The sequence below is a fragment of the Marmota flaviventris genome, chromosome 1 (assembly GCF_047511675.1).
Source record: "Marmota flaviventris isolate mMarFla1 chromosome 1, mMarFla1.hap1, whole genome shotgun sequence".
In the NCBI taxonomy this organism is placed as follows: domain Eukaryota; kingdom Metazoa; phylum Chordata; class Mammalia; order Rodentia; family Sciuridae; genus Marmota; species Marmota flaviventris.
This window is the reverse complement of record NC_092498.1, coordinates 206,472,727-206,489,869: the sequence shown is the minus strand read 5'-3', so window position 1 is coordinate 206,489,869 and position 17,143 is coordinate 206,472,727. Positions and strand designations below refer to the sequence as shown.

Genomic DNA, 17,143 nt, shown 5'->3' with positions numbered 1-17,143 from the left:
CTGACTTCCAACATGGCGCACGCAGGTAGCGGCGGCGGCAGCGGGGGCTCCGCGGGCCGGGGGCTGAGCGGCGCCCGCTGGGGTCGCTCCGGTTCCGCGGGCCACGAGAAGTTGCCGGTGCACGTGAGTGGCGTCCCCGCGCTCTTTCTGGGATCCTGTCCTCCAGCCCCCGCAGGCCGGCGTCCCTCACCCGGGCCCCGCCCGGCCCTGGCGCGGCTCTGCCTCGGCCTTACTTCTGCGCACCCCGGAGCCTGGACCCTCCACCCCTCACCTTGTCCCCTTGAAGGCCCGCTAGGTCTCCTCAACCCACCAGGGACCCCAACTCACTGTCTCCTCCTCCCGCGATCCCAGCCCTCTAGAGCCCTCCCCCTCCCCGCAGGTTGAGGACGCCCTCACCTACCTGGACCAGGTGAAGATCCGCTTTGGCAGTGACCCCGCCACCTACAACGGCTTCCTGGAGATCATGAAGGAGTTCAAAAGCCAGAGGTAACCGTGGAGCCTTCCCCCACTCCCCGGGGAAGCCCCCCAGGGCCTGAATCGGACTAGCAGGGTGGGACTCTCCCCACCTCCTATACCTGATGCCCCCGCCCGCAGCTGGGTGACCTTGTGCAGGGTGTCCAACCTCTCTGAGCCTTAGTTCATTCTGTTTGAAAAAAATTAAAAAAGGGAATGGATAGTACCCACCTTGTGGAGCTGTTGGGATTCCTGGAAGGAGGGCAGGGATGGCGGAGACCTGGGAGGTGAGTCCCAGAAAGCAGATCCTGTCTTTATTTAAAATTTTGAATTTTAAATAAGTTTTGTTCATGAAAGATTCGGAGGGATTGATTTTGACATTTTTGTTTTTGGAGCACTACATTAAAATGTTATTTATCTTGATTTAAATTTTTTTGGCACCTACTTACCTTTAAATGTTGATTCTGTGGTGCCCCTTTTACCTTTCTTCAATCCCAGGCCTACTTGGAAGTAAGGATCATAAAATGCTTAGTAAGGGATCTGGCCTATAGAGAGTGTTAAACACCTGAGCTGTGTTTGTAAGCATGGAATCAGGGTGGGAGATAGTGGGGAACTTCAGAATCATGCCCTTGTTTTATGGAACACTCATTGGGGCTTGGAGTAGGTAAAGGACTTACCTTAATGGCAGAAGTGGAACTGGAACTCAGACCTCAATCTGTTAGATTTTTGCAGGTCACATACCTGCCACACTATTGTCCTTTCCTAGGCAATGTGGAGGGCCTGACCTGTTTTCCTTCCGTGGGAAGTGAAGTACTAAGGCCTGGGTGGTAACCACAGCCAAAGGAAGACCTCATTTCTTCCTTCCTATTCTTACCCATACCCCGTACTTGTACCATCTTTGACATTGCAATCTGTTGCTCAGATCAAAACCTGTATCATCATCAATCCCTAGTTCATACAAAATGAAGGAATTTATCACATCACTGAGAGGATTTTGGCCTTCTGCTGTTTCTTGGGTTCCAGGACTTAGAGTCAGCTCTCCTGACATTTCCGGAACCAAGTGCATAGGCTTGGAATGTTTTGGGGAGCTCTGCTGTGTCAGTATTCTATAGTTCTCAGCAAGAGGGCACAGGGAGCCTGGGCCTTGGCCTCAGGAAATAGATCATTGTCTGCAGATCATGTCATACTGATCGTATTTTAGATTGCCTTGCGGACAGTTGAGAAACTCGTTGAGGGAATCAGGAATAGTTCACTTTTAAAAGCTCTTTGAAACCCTTTTGCCCACTTGAGTTGTTTTTTTCTTCCAGCATCGATACTCCTGGAGTCATCAGGCGTGTCTCACAGCTCTTCCACGAGCACCCTGACCTCATTGTTGGATTTAATGCTTTCCTTCCCCTCGGATACAGAATAGACATTCCCAAGAATGGCAAGTTAAACATACAGTCGCCTCTGACAAGCCAGGTATGCCGCCACGGAAGGAGGTCCCAGTGGTCTGGGCCTTAACACAGCACACCCTGTTACTCAGTTTGGGCCTCGCGTCTCATTTGTGTCATTGCCAGAAATCTGTGTAAGACCTGTTCTTTTTCTAGCTGTGCTAATTGCTTCTCGTGCAAATCAAAGTAGATCAAAACATGCAGGCAGCCTCTACATCCCAAATTGATCTATTTGGAAGATTTATAATCAAAAGTAGGAGCTGGAGGTACAGCTCAGTGGTAGAGCATGTGTGAAGGTTCCAGCACCAGCACAAAAAGTGGCTGTCAGGACATCATCTTCCTAACACAGAATTTATGTTAAGTCAAAATAGCCGAATCAGCAGTTACTGAGGGCTTGGCTTAGGCTTCCCAGTGAGCCCACCAGGCCGCTTGTCCTTGAACTCAGGCATTTGCTTGTCTGCATCAGATCACTCTTGGTGCCACCAACAATAAAGCGGGTGAGCTGTGTGTATGTGTGAGTAGCTGTGTTTATTGTTGATGTGCTACATTGAATTGCTGACAGGGTTGTTGACTCAGCTCAGGTGTGGGGCTTTGATACCTTCTCTCTCAAGTGACAGGTTGCTGCCCCTTCTGCATCTGCTTCTTGCTAGAGTTCATCAGACTCTTGGAGAAAAAGAAAACCTATTTGAGTGTCACTTTTATAAGGTAACTAAAGCCTTTTTCTCTCTCAGCACAGTTCCCTCCTAGGCCACAATTCTGTGCTATGGGGGGCTGTTCAATGCATTGTAGGATGTTAGCAGCATCCTCAGCCTCCACCGCCCAGTCACAACAGCCAAAATGTTCTCCAGACATTGCCAGATGTCTCCTGGGGGCAACATTGCCCGTTGTGAATTGCTGGTCTAAGTGAGCCAGCTCTCCCATCCTCTAGCCCCTGCTCGAGAGCTTCAGCAAGGAATGTAGCAACGCCACCATTGGAAGCACCGTTAGGTTTCTCCTTCAGCCGAGGAGATGCAGTGCCAGGTCGAGGTAGGACTTGGAATTTGGAAAGGGAATAAGGAAAGGTGATGTGCCTGTGCCCAGTCTGTCCTAGAGGCAGGCTTCTGTGTGAATTCTGCTTTTTCTGTGCAAGGCAAGCCCCACCATCAGCATGTTGTCTCACTAAAGCTGAGGAGCCCATCTCAGTATCAGAAGGGAAGTTGGAAATGTGTGGCTGCTGAATTCCAAAGAGCTTCCATTTCACATTTGCCCCAGGATCCAGGTGTAGGGCTCACGCCTCCAGACCAGAGAAGCCTTAGCAGGATCAGTCTCTGGAACAATTGCAGCTGGGGCTGAAAACCAAGCTCGTTCGCAGCAGTGGTGGCCATGAGAGCGTTTGGTAGAGTGTGACCACAGAGTGCTGAGTGGAATGGTGGCTGAGTGCTGGATGTGTTCACCGTGACTTGCTAAGGAAGAGTTGGGGTTGGAAGACTAAACCATCCACAGTCCCTGTGGAACTGCACGTGGTTGTATTCAGAACCAGCTCTTCCTGAAATGGCAGAGAGGCCCCTGCTGTCTCCATGCACCATGGAGGGGTGTTGTACAGACAATGACACTGACGAGAACCCTGTGTCCCCAGCAGGTAGCCTAGTTGACCAGGAAGGTCTGTTGACTAGAAGAAAGGCTTGACAAAGGTGTTCACTGCGCAACTGCAGAACGGGTTTCATACCTCGCTGCAGCCAGGAGGCACCTTCCCCAGGCCTCCTTCCCCGGCTGGGGGTCTGTGCCGTCAGGGCATCCTGGCGCCCACTTGCTTTCATCCAGCAAGATGACCTGTCAGGACAGGCCTTGCTCCTCAGCAGTCCAGGCCATTATCTGCAGGGCTTCCTAAGAGGCACGCACGAGATGGCCTTCCAGCTTCCTGGAGTCTCTTGGGAGGCCAGAACAGGTAGGAAACTGCCCAAGGCTCTCACACAAATGCCCCCTTGATTTTCTCTTTTGATTTGTTTTACTAGTTTCACATTTTGAAATACAGCTTTTGGGGTGTTTGTTTTCATTTTGTCTTAAAGCCTGCCAACCAGGGACAAGGAAGAAGTAGCCCTTTGGCTACTGTCCTCGGGAAGCCCTCGCTGCAGCTTGTCCACCTCAGCACCGTTGCCCTTTGGGGCTGCATCACCTTTTCGTGGGGGGCCATCCTGTGCACCATGAGGTGTTGAGTAGACCCTTGGTCTTCACCCACCAGATACCCAGAGCATCTGGTCCCCCAGTTGTGGCAGCCAAAAGTGTAGGCTAGTGTCCCCTTGTGAGCAGAACTGCCCCAGTTGAGAACACAAGTCTCGAAGCACAGACGCAGCTGCGGCCAGTGTGGACCAGGGGCTTGGTGGGGCCTCAGCCCTGTGAGTCGGCGTCATTTGGGCCTCAGTTGTAGTCCCCTCAGGCAGTCCCTCTCTCCTGCCCCCTGTCACTGTCATACCACTCTGGGTTCTGTGATTCAGAATGGCTAAGCCAGGGGAAGAAGTTGAACTCCGTGGTTTCTTGTTGGCTTCCTTCCTGGGCAGCCTGGAGGCCTTCAGGTGGGGTAGAGGCCTCCCGACTTCACAGCGTCTCTGCGTTGCCCAGCGGTGTTGGGTGAGGAGAGTGGGACCGTAGGGTGCCCAGCCCCAGGTCCTCTTCAGGGCAGATCCTCCCTAGGAGACGATAGCTGTCTTAGAAACAGCCTTTAGAGAGCACCCAGTGTGACCTGTGCACAGTCAAAGGGAGGCCACCCTTTACTCCAGGGGTGGTGGGTGGTCCATCATTTCCTGGCAAATGGGTTTCCCAGTTGTGTCTTTTTTTTTTTTTTTTTTAAATATTTATTTTTTAGTTATCGGCGGATTCAACATCTTTGTTTTGTATGTGGTGCTGAGGATCGAACCCGGGCCGCACGCATGCCAGGCGAGCGCGCTACCACTTGAGCCACATCCCCAGCCCTCCAGTTGTGTCTTAAGCAGGGAGTTTGGAGTCCCAGCCCTTGACGTATGTGCTTGGTCCAGATGGGGATTCAGTTGAGGAACAGGACGAGACATGGACTGTGTGTGTGAGGAGCTTCACTGCTGTGGACGAGAGGTGGCAGGGCCAGGCCAAGCAGAAGGTGCCTGTGGGGTGCCATAGGCAGAACAAGGGGCATGGGAGTCGTGTTGTGAGGGCCTGTTCCTGGCAGGTGTAAAGGGCTGAGGTGGAGCGAGTGAGTGAGCCAGGGGGCCAGCCAGGTTGGGACGTGAAGCCAGGCAGGGGGAGCCATGGAGAGTTCCAGAAGGCACCTCTTCTGCATGACAAGAGTGAACCAAGGGGTCGAGATCTCTGAGAGGCCAAGGAGGTTACCCTGAATGATCTGGGTAAAGTGGACAATGGTGAGGACCAGGAAGGGTCTGTGTGATGGGCAGAGTGCGTGGGGACGGGGACCAGAAAGTGGGTCCAGGGAGTGGGATGTCAGGTGAGCGCAGGTGCCTGATCCTCTGGGGAAGGTGGCGTCTCCTGTTGAAATGAGTGAGGCCAGGTAGCAGTTGGGAGCTGCTGTGGCTCGGTGCCACTGAGGTGTCTCTTAAACCTCAAGGGGGCCATGTGTGGACACTTAGTGGAGGCCTAAGGCCTTGCTAACTGTTGAGGCCTCTCTGCCCCAGGGGAGGGAACGAGTGGCTTGTTCCAGAGTTTAGGGCAGGGTCCACTTAATGTGGCTTGTAAACCAGAGCCAGTTTGGCTTTGAGTGGCCGGTGGTTTTTGTATTTTCCAAGGATTATTTAAAACATTTTTTTAAATGTGATATCATTCACATAACCATTTTAAAATGTTCGGCTCAGTGGATTTTAGTAGATTCATCATATTGTGCAACTGTCACCACTGACTTCCCTGTCCTCCTAGTTCTCACCTCCCTCCAGCCCTGCAGCTCTGCTTCCTGTCCCTGTGGCTTCACCTGTCAGTGGGCTGCACACCGTGTGGCCTCTGCCAGGCTGCCTTCACTGAGCTCTTGCGGGCCGCCCATGTCGTAACCGTGTCAGTGCTCAGTTCCCTCAGGGTGCATCAGATGAACATGTGAGCTGCTGAGTCGTCTGCACGTGGCCATTGAGACGGGCTGCTGTGCGTGTTCACGTGTAAGGATTTTTTGAATACCCATTTTCATTTCTTTTGGGGTCTGTACTAGCAAAGGAGCTTCTGGCTCCTAGGGTAATTGTGTATTAAGTTCATTGAGGAGCTGCCAGGCTGCTTTTCACAGTAGTTTCTGTCGCTCTCTGGCCCCTTTGCTGAGCCCTGGTCTAGAGGGGCAGTTCTCTATCTTACCATGATGCATGTGGGGCTTGAAGATGCCCCCTTGGGGCGGTGGGGACTCCCAGTGAGCCCAGTCTCCTCAGGAGCAACCCTTGGCCCCATGGCTGCGTCCTTCCAGTCCCCACCCTTTCCTGGCTCCTTCGGGCTCCTTCCCCTGCCAAGCCTGTGCCATGAAGGAGCACAGATGCTAGAGCGTAGGCTGGCACGTGCCTGGAGAGTTGTAGAACATTGGAGTTGTGGCAGCTCTGGATCTTGTGTGTCTGTTTCTCTGCTCTGGCTTTCTAGAACTTCTCTGTACCCACTTTTGGGGCTCAGTTGTGACCCCCCCCTTCTGTTGATGCCTCACCCTGACTGTAGCGTCTGCCTTTATGTCTGGGGTTCCTCCTCAGATTCAACCAACCACAGATTGAAAATATTCAGCCAGGAAAAAAATTGCACCCCCCTGAGCGTGAACAAACTGTTTTTTCTTGCAGTTGTAGGGACTGAACCAGGGCCTCAGGCTGCTGGGGGAGCAGTCTGCATGGAGCCACGCCCCAGCGTGTTCTCCCCTCACCCTCCTTTATCTCTTCCTCTCTCTCTCTTTTTTTTTTTTAATTTTTGAAATTGTCATGATTTCCTAAACAATACAGTATCACCACTAATTATATGGCATTTACTTGGAATTAGGTATTCTGAGTCACTGAAATAATTTAAAGTCTGCAGGAAGAAGCTTGTAGGTTATATGTAAATACTGTGCCATTTTCTGTAAGGGACTTGAGTGTCCTTGGTTTTAGGTACCTGAAGGGTGTCCTACAGTCACCTGCAGATATCAAGGGATGACTGTATTTGGAAGCAGACCCTTTGGGGAGTTAATCAAGGTGAAGTGAGGCCATCAGAGTGGACTCAAGTTAAATATGACTGGTTTCCTTGTAAGGAGAGTTCAGAGCAGACCTGCAGGGGAAAGGCTTGTGTCTGAAGGCAGCCCTCTGCAGGCCAAGGAGGGAGGCCTCGGAGGAGGCCGGACCTGCTGGCACCTTGATCTTGAACTCGCAGCCTCTGGGACTGTGGGAAAAATAAATTTCTGTTGTGGCCCCATGTTAGGGCAGCCTGAGCTAGTTCACCCACCCAGGTGATGGCACATGTGCCAGGTGCCTGTTGCAGTGACAGTTCTGCAGTGGGCAGCAGTGCACCTGGCCTTTCTTGTCTCAGAGGATTCGTCAGGTGAGCAGTTGGTGCCAGGGGCAGTGTTGCGACCTCAGGGCAATGGAAACAGTGGACACATCTGTTTATTCCTTCATCCATTCGCCTGGTCATCCACAGTAGTGGACACGGCCTGCTCTGTTCCAGCCCCGTTCCAGGCACTGGGGACACAGCAGTGATCAGAACCAAAGCCCTGCCCTCATGCTGCTTGCCATCCAGTCAGGGCTGGACAGACATAAAATCAGCATGTCCCATGAAGGAATGTGTCAGTGCCGTGGGGAAAAATAACAGCAGGGGCTTCAAGGTCATTTCACTTTGGTAAGCGATGGTTCCAGAAGGTTTTCTGAGATGTCTGAGCCAAGACCTCCAGGCAAACTGGTCAGGGAATCCTGACCCACTTGAGAACCTGCCGCCTTGTGCTGGGGACTGTGCAGGATGGTTTTGGTTTAGGGGCTTGACACCCCTCCTTCAGGGGCATGATCTGACCCACCTTGAGTCTGTGTGTAACAGAGAGACATATTTGTATCTGTGGTACACTAATAAAAGGCATACTGGACGGTTGATCAGGGGCGACCTGCTCCTCTCAAATGACTGGTGACCTGGGTCCCAGAGTTCTGTGTGCTGGGAATCCCTGAAGTCCCCCAGGCAGCGGGTGCCTGCAGCCTCTGGGATCCCCACCTTACACACTCTGACTTTCCCGTAGGAGGGGGATCTCCTCCCTGAGAACAGCCTTGGTGGACTGGGATCTCGGAAGGTATGGGAAAACTTCTTTTACGCACAACCTAAAACTTGTCTCTGACAAGGATCAAACCTACACATTTTGTCAATTTTTCCTCACGTGCTGAGTTTTCAGAATCTAAGTTCTCATTAAGCTCGGCTGTTCTCAGATGGATTGGACGGATGGGGGCAGGTGAGTTAGTGAGACTCCCCAGGAACGGCACACACTCAAGCATGTTCTCTGGTGCCCCGCATGGCTTCCCTCCCATGAGGCCCCGGAAGTCACCCTTCTCTGCATCTAATAAAACATCATCTTGGCTCGGCTGGGTTCCGTCTGCCCTGGATAGATGGCTGCCAGGCCTGGGGTGTCTTAGAATCGTCCTAGTGTTAACTTGGGGGAACTTAGTGTCCCGTTGTTGGCAGGAGAATTCGCACAACCATGGTGACTGTGCAGAAGACTTCAAGCAGCAGATGCCATATAAGGAGGACAAACCCCAGGTGCCCTTGGAGTCAGATTCTGTAGAATTCAACAACGCCATCAGCTACGTGAATAAGATTAAGACCCGTTTCCTGGACCACCCAGAGATCTACAGGTCATTCCTAGAGATACTCCACACTTACCAGGTAGGAGCCTCAAGTCTCGCTTCTTCGTGCCATCGTTCACGATCATGCACTGAAAGCATTTGGATTTTCTTGTCTGAATTTGAATTCACAACATCCCATGAAATTCTGCCTCTTTTTTTTTTTTTTGAGACAGGGTCTTGCTAAGTTGCTTAGGGCCTCAATACATTGCTGAGGCTGGCCTTAAACTGGTGATCCTCCTGCCTCATCTCCCAGTCACTGGGATTACAGGTGTGCACCACTGCACCTGGCCAGACACAGAATCTTATTCTTTTCTTTTTATGTTTTTGGTGATGCTGGGGATGATTCCAGTGCCTCACGCATGCTGGGCCGGTGCTGTACCACTGAGCCACAGCCCAGCCTGCAACTCTGCATCTGTGAAACACTTGCTCCCCTTGTCTTTATCCGCAACCCCTGCCACCCACCATTTTACTTGCTATGAATGTGATGACTCTAGGGACCTCGTAGAAGTAAAATCACCCAGTATTTGTCCTTCTGTGAGTGACATGTTTCACTGAGCATAGTATCTTCAAGGTGCATCTGTGTTGCAGAATGTGTTAGAATTTTCTTCCTTTTTGGGCTGGGGTTGTGGCTCAGCGGTAGAGCACTTGCCTAGCATGTGTGAGGCACTCGGTTTGATCCTCAGCACTGCATAAAAATAAATAAAATAAAGGTCCATTGACAACTGAAAAGTACTTACAAAATTTTTTTTCTTCCTGTTTGAGGCTGAATGATATTCCATCAAATGCATGGAGCATGTTTTGTCTGTCTGTCCTTCCGTTGATGGACGGTTGACTCCTTCTACCTTTGGGCTCTGAGGAGTAGTGCTGCTGTAAACTGGTGTACATATGGATGCTGATTGGAATTTTGTTAATTTTGATTTTGCTCCTTGAAGCACCTTTGCATCCAAGAAATTCTGGGAAACACACACTAAGGGGAGTTAAAAGGAAAAAAAAAACAAAGGCAGTCTTATTTTTATAAGACAACTTCGTTGTTGTTTGGACGTTGCAGCTAGCCTTTACTTCTGCTGATTACAGCTGGGCCCATGCCAGAAGCTGGAGTGACAGGGACAAATGTTGCCTGCTCCTCAGAATTCAATCTGGTGGTACAAGAGCTTCAGAGACAGACTGGGGTGGGAACGAAGGATGTGTGTAGGAAAGGTGTGTTGAGGTTCATAGTAGTGACCCACGGGTGTCACAGGGGATCGCCAGCTAGAACCTTGGTAAGTTAATCTCTGTCAGTCTCAGATGAGCATGAATGAGGGACAGATTTTCTCATACTGAGAAGACCTGTGCAGAGTTTAGGGGCCATGGGCCAGAGCAGAGGACTGGCATCTGCAGGGGACTTGACAGGAGGTGCCCGGGGCTGGTGGCAAGCAAGGTCTACATCACATGTGGGGCTTAGATGTCATCCTCACCCAGATGTGGAGTTTCTGATGCTTGTCATTTTTTTAAGCAGCATTTTTATAAATGAAAGCTGCATGACCTTGAGATATCACATTAAAAAGTGAGATTCTTTTTAGCCCCCACATTGATGATAAGATTGACAGCGTTTGCTCCCTGTGAACTCAGCAAAGCCATTTTGATTGACCACAGTTTGTCATCCATGGTACAGTGACCTGTTGGTCCCTATCAGCATGGGGAGGTGACAGGTGTGAGTTATTCGAGGGTCTTTTTAAATCTAATGGACGTCGTGACCTTATACAGTGATGGGCAGGAAGTCACCCAGTGTTTCTCCTGGACAAAAATCACACGTGAGCGAAAGCGAAGTGTACACTGTGCTTAAATCATACCCTGGAACATGTGTCACGCTCAGACAGACTGTGTGTTCAAAACAAGCTCTGGCCAGAGTGGGATGAGAATGAGTTCCCAGAAAGTGCATTCCAGCATTGAGGATGTGCACACATGGCAGCTACAGAGACAGATTCCCCCCAAGATCCTTCTGTGTGTGGGAGCACAGGCTCCCAAGTCCTCCTGGGAAGTCACCAGCCCTTTTCATGTCAGTCTCAGGAGCCAAAGAAGATGTCCAGAGCAATGTTTCAAGTTGTTTCTTTGAGCATCAGGTAGGTGGGCCAGTCATTCACATTTAGCCTCTGCATTGAGTGGCCTTTGCTCATTGTTGTACTGGAAGCTTTGTGGGGAGGGATTGGTTTGTTTTTCCTCTTCCTGAATAGGTGCTATGGATGCCAAGACTTAAAACTTCTTTCCCTGGGCCATGGGTACAGCGCAGTGGAGAGCACTTTCCTAACGAGTGGGACCCTGGTACCCTTCCCAGCACTCCTGCCTCTGGCAAAACTGGTTTTCCTTCCTGCAGGGTACAGTGGGCCTGGTGAGAGGGAGCCGCCACTGCTGTAAATCCCGCCAGTCTGCAGCCATGGTGGGACTATACAAACCTATGCCCTGCACCATGGGAGGGTCCCCAGCATTGCCACCTCCTGCTGTGTGACGTTCTCAGGAATGAAGTTGACAGGGACATATTTCTAAAGGCCAACCTCAGTTTTGCAGGCCAGTTCCTGCTACCCACCTGGGTCCCCTTTCCAGTCCTCCACGTGTTACTCTAACCCTGTCAGCCTGTCTTCCCTCGGCACGTCAGTTCTTGCTGACACTGAGCCAACGTGTTCCTCGGCCTGGAAGCCCCTTTGCTCCGCCCTTCACCTCCTTTCTGGCGACTTCTGGGCTTCCTCTGACCCTTAGGAAGACTTTGGATCCCCTGACCTTACCCTTCCCCAGCCTACCCCTGACTTCAGCCAGGCGTGTGGTTCCCCGGCTCCCTCTGCGAGGGGACACAACATAGCTTCCTGTGTCCCCTCCACACTCCATGGCCAAGGCTGTGCTGTGCCGCAGGCTTCAGATGCAGATGCATGGGGCTGTCATCCTGCAGGCAGTTTCTCCTGTGAAGCATCCCTCTGTCCCCACACGGTGAGGTGCCTTTGTGTCCCGGCCCTGGGTGTCTTGGATCTTGCCTAAAGTCTCCTAATTTCTTTCCCAAAAACCTGCAGAAGGAGCAACTGCACACGAAGGGCCGGCCGTTCCGAGGCATGTCTGAAGAGGAGGTCTTCACTGAGGTGGCCAACCTGTTCCGGGGCCAGGAGGACCTGCTGTCTGAGTTTGGACAGTTCCTGCCTGAAGCCAAGCGGTCTCTGGTGAGTACTGAGCCCCACAGGGTGCCTGGCCAGGCTTGTCTACCCTCTAGGACACATCAGGCTTCACCCGGAAGCTACATGGGCACACACACCCAGCAACCCCCAATGAGTGTTTAAGCCTGCAGGCTGCTGACAGGTTCCTAGAAGTGCCTCCCCACAGATGGTGCCTGAGTCTGGGGGAGGCCGGGAGGAGGCCAGGAGCATCCTCCCTGGGAGACGAGGAGACACAGTGTCGGGGCCCACATGTCCCACCTTCTCTGCCCTCCAGAGCTGCCACCACCCACACCTGACCCAGTGGGCCATGCAGGGGAATTGGGCCCACCGCTTCTCCCTCTGTTTAGTAGGGCTCTGATCTAGACGGGACGGATTAGGGTGGCCTGAGATGTGGCAGAAAACAGGTTAAGGAAGGGCCTTGGCTGGGGAGGTCGGGGGCTCATAGACTGAACCCAGCTTTCTTTCCCAGCCGGGGCCAGAGGCTGCTGGGGCTGCCTCTGTCTTTTCCTTTTTTTGGATGAACATAGGCATTTAAAAATAAATTACACGAAACTCATGTAACATAAAACTCACCATGGAAAAGTGTTTGGTTTAGTGGCATTTAGCACATTCATGGTGTTGCACAACCACATCTGTCTAGTTCAAGAATGGTTTCATGACTGCCAGAGGAAACCATGTCCCTATTGGCTGTCACTCCCACCCTCCCTTCCCCAGTCCCTGACAACCACTAATCCACTTCTGCTTGTGGATTCCTGTGTTCTGGACATTTTATATAATGAAATCATTCACAATATAACCTTCTATGTTTGTGTCACTCGGTATCATGTTTTCAAGGTTCTTCCATCTCACAGCAAGTGTCAGTCCTTTCTTACTTTTCGTGGCTGAATAGAATATTCTGCTGTATGGGTGGACCATATTTTGTTCATCCGTTCATCTGATAGACATTTAGGTTTTTTCCATATTTTGAATAATTTTATACAAATATTTGTTTGAATTTCTGATTCCAGTTCTGTAGGTCTATACCTGGAGGAATTACTGGATCCTATGGTAATTCTGTTTAGCTTTTTGAAGAACCTCCAACCTGTTTTCCATAGCAGCTGTACCATCTTATGTTCCAAGCAGAAATGTGCCAGAGTTCCAATTTCTCTACATTCTGCCAACACTTGTGATTTTTCATTTTTTTGTTTTATAGCTATCACCGTCAGTGTGGAGTTATATCACATCATAGTTTTGACTGCTTTTCCCTGGTGACTAATTATGTTGAGTATCCTTTCATGTGTTTATTGGGCATTTATGTAACTTCTTTGGGAAAATGTCTATTAAAATTCTTTACCAAAATTTTTTAATTTGTTTGTCAAGTTGTAAAAGTTCTTAATATGTTCTATACTGGATTCTCACAGATAGATAATTTGTAAATATTTTTCTCCATTCCATATGTTGTTTTCCCTTTCTTTTTAGTCCTTTGGTGCACAAAAAGTATTCAGATTTGTTGAAATTCAATTTATTTTTTTTCTTACATTATTCTGTTTTTAATGTCAACTCTTAAGAAACCATTGCCAACTGAGGCCATGCAGGTTTCCCTCATGGTTTCTCCTAACAATTTTAAAGTTTTTGCTTTTTGGTTTAGGTCATTATCCTGTTTTTAGTTAAAATTTATATACAGCATGAGGCAGGGTCCAACTTTATTCTCTTGCGTGTGGAGATACCCTGGTCCCAGCCCCGTTTGTTGAAGAGATCGTGTTTGCCCATTGAACGCTCTTGGCACCCTAGCTTCTGGTTTAAAGTCACTTAACTACAGCTGTATAGATTTGTCTTTGAAGTCTCACTTCTTATCTGTTGCTTACATGTCTATTCTTACGTCAGTTTGATGCTGTTTTTATTACTGTAGCTTTGTAGTAGGTTTAAATCAGGAATTGTGAGTCCTCCAATTTCGTTCTTCCTTGCAAAATGATTTTGGCATTCAGGGTCCCTCGCAAAACTTCCATGTCTACAAAAATGGCATTGAGCTTTTGCTAGGAATTATGTTGAATCTGTCGATCACGCTGGGGATATTGCTGTCTTAGCGATATGAGCCTCCTGTGAAGACCAGACACCTGTCTGTTTCTTGTCTTTCAGCCCTCACTGTTCACTGTTTTGTGGTTTTGGTTCCGGTCTCGCACCTCTGTGGTTAAATCTAGTCCTGATTATCTCATTCTTTTTGATGTCATTGTAAATGGAATGGGTTTCCTTTGTTTAATTTCTGGATTGTGCATTGCTGACATACAAAAGCATCCCTGATTTTTGTGTGTTGATCCTGCAACTTTGAACTTGTTTATTGGCTTTAGTATTTTTTATAGACACTGAAGATCTTCAGTGTATCGATCATGTCACCTGCGGGAGAGGTCATTTCCTTCTCCCTTTCCGGTGTGGACGGTGCCCTTTGTTTCCTTTTCTGGCCTCATTGCTGGGGCTGAGGCTCCAGTACTATGCTGAATAGAAGAGGCAGAGCCGGCTCCTCGCCTCCTTCCTGGCCCTTGAGGAAGGCCTTGTGGTCGTTCAGCTCGGAGTGTGGTGTGCGCTTGGGTTTCCTCTTTCTTTCTTTTCAGTGCCTGGCACAGGCCAGGGCTCCACACCTGCTGGGCAGGCCTCGCCCCCGCCCGGCGTTGATTACTCGCCCTTTACCAGGTTGAAGGAGCTCCCTTCCCAGCTCCTCCAGCCTTGCTTCCTCTTTTCTTCTTCCTGTCTGTCCTTGATAACAACAGGGCACATGAGCACATGAGAGTGTCCCCCCGCCCCCCAGCCTTCACTGTCACTGCGGCTTGGTCCTTCCTCTGAAGGAGTATGTGGTGGGGTGGATAGGGTGGGAGACGCTGGTCCAGAAGGGAAGGGCTGCAGCAGGGGTCTGGGTCTGGATGACAGGGGTCAGGGTGCTGGTGGAGTCTGGCAGACTTCCTTGTTTTCTTGGGTCACCCCGCCCACTCCCAAATCTTTCCTTCCCTTGTCCTTACTCAAAGGCTCTTCTAGCCTGTCCAGGCTAGTGGGCCAGGACTTGTCCCCAGGTGTCACCATCTCTAGGACACTGAGCAGCATCCCTAAGCAGAGATGCCACTGGGAAAGACTTCCTTACTCCAGCTCAGAAATTCCTCCTGGTGGGACTGGTGACCTGTGACCTGGTCTTCACCCCCCACCTGAAGCCTTGGTGCCTTCAAGATCATGAGGCTGGAAGAGCCCTGAGAGCAGTGTCTCCTGGGCTGGACCCCAGCCCTGTGCTTCAGGAGGACCGAGCAGCCATGCCACATACCCCCTTACACAGGAATGGCTGTCTCTCTTGCTCAGGTGGACCCTGAGAGGCACTGTCATTTGGGTGCTTTGTGCAGCACCCACATGTGCTTGGTGCTACAGAAGGGCTGCTGTGTTGGGGAAAAGCAGGTGCCACTCCAGAGGCCGGGCCCCTCCTCTCTCCTCCCAGATGTCTGATCCAGGAGGACAGACACCCACCTCCCCATGCCATCTCTCTGCTCCATGTCCCCAGAGCTGCTGGCTTGCAGGAAGGCAGCATGGAGCCCTGGTCTGGAGTCCCTGTGGCGAGAGGCATCTGCATTGGCCTCCTCACTTCCCCTCCTCCTCTGAGTCCAGCCCCGCCTGGGTCTCTCTCAGGTTCAGAATCTCTCCTGGAACCCCCATCTCCTCTTTGAAATCCTGGCATCCCTCCCTCCCTCCCTCCTGCCTATCCAAGATCCTCCGAACTGTGGTTCGGGGGCCACGGGACCACGCAGAGCACAGGGATCTCACCTCCCACCTCCAGCAGCACCCACCTCTCATGTTGCCTCCTCCTGAGCCCCTGGCAGCTCAGGCTAAGTGCTGACCACACTGGGAAGCCTGTCTGCCATGCCGCTCAGTGGCTTGTCTTTGGGTGTTATTGTCTTGGATCTGGGGCTCGCCCTTTCTCCCAGGAGCTCTGGGTTGCCCCTCTCGGCCCTACCTTGACACACCTGGTTCCTGTCTTAACTGGTCACCTCCTTGCTGCAGGACCCTGGCGGGGCCTTTCCTGAGCCTGGCGTTTCTTATCCAGGAAGTGGCAATGAGGGTACCCCACTAGGGCTTCCTTAGGGGAGCAGCTGACCTGTGAGCCTGGGCCTTTTACACCCTGAAAGGCTGCCTGGGGTCAGTTCAGCCAACTCCATCTGGACTGGGTACAGCCCGTGGGGGCCCCATCTCTGGGGTCGTGGGTGTTGTGCCAACAGGTACGTGGTAACTTCTGAAGCCTGCTGCCCACGCTACTCACGGCCACTTCTGGTGGTTTGTGGCAAGAGCAGCCTTATTTCCACAGCTTTTCATCCCGCTGGTAATTCTTAGGTTGTTGTGAGGCCTGGTCATCTTGGAGGGGCCTCCTATCCTCTAAAGGCTGTGACCGCAGCGCCCCCTGGTGAATGTGACTTGACATTTGTCAAGTTGATCCCTGACAAACTCACCTTCAAAAAAATAGGTAGTATTTCCTGCTGAAAAGTGCACCAATCTACCCACCCTCCCTCCCTTCCTGTGTTGGGGATGGAACCCAGGACCTCACCCATGCTGGGCAAGCACTCAGCAGTGAGCTCCTCCCCAGCTGGGCAGTTCCTTTAAATAGCATTTAGGATCAGTTCAGCAGTGTTTTTTGGTGTCTGTTGAGTGATTAGAGCTAGAGCAATTGGATCAATTTTTTAGATCCTTTTTTTTTTTTAGTTATAGATGGACACAATATTTTATTTATTAATTTATTTTTATGTGGTGCTGAGGATCGAACCCTCACACATGTGAGGCAAGCGCTCTATCACTGAGCTATAGCCCCAGCCCAATTTTTTAGATTATTAATCACCTACTACACACTCTGTGGTCTGGTATGAGTTAACCTTTATAATCTTTATATTAAATTTTGGACATCTATTAAAATGGCAGGAAGAAGAAATCCAAGATGAAATGTGGCACTTTCCTAATTAAATTTGACTGACCTAGATCAAGGGTCAGCAGCTTTCTAGAAAGGACCAGATATTAAATCTGTGAACCTTTCCGGTCAGTTGATCCCTGTTACAAAGGCTCGGCCCTGTCCTAGTAGCTTGAAAGCAGCGATGGATAATATGTCAACATGTGGGTGAGGCTGTGTGTCAGTGAAACTTGATTAAATTGCTGGCCTCTGGCCTGGGTGGTCTTTGGGGGTCCATCTAACCCAAGCATGCACAAACTGGGACATTTAACTGAAGAGTAAGAACCACGTGACCCGATGGGCCTTGCTCTCCCCTTGAAGAGCTCAGCGAGGCAGGCGTTGGTCTCTCCTCAGGTCTCCTTTTCCACTCAGCACAGGTCATGTTGT

General features: G+C 50.7%; 1 protein-coding gene across 2 annotated transcripts in view; it reads left to right on the top strand.

Moving 5' to 3' along the window:
- The window catches only part of Sin3b (SIN3 transcription regulator family member B), a 40,421-nt gene continuing 23,278 nt past the window's right edge, over positions 1-17,143 (top strand). The window contains exons 1-5 of one of the 2 annotated variants that reach the window (XM_027932010.2): positions 1-123; positions 380-486; positions 1,761-1,914; positions 8,487-8,684; positions 11,680-11,823. In XM_027932010.2, coding sequence (XP_027787811.2) covers positions 13-123; positions 380-486; positions 1,761-1,914; positions 8,487-8,684; positions 11,680-11,823 — 714 coding nt within the window. In that variant the 5' untranslated portion in view covers positions 1-12. Of the gene's footprint in view, positions 124-379; positions 487-1,760; positions 1,915-8,483; positions 8,685-11,679; positions 11,824-17,143 lie in introns of both variants that reach the window. The other variant, XM_027932009.2, reaches the window with a different exon arrangement.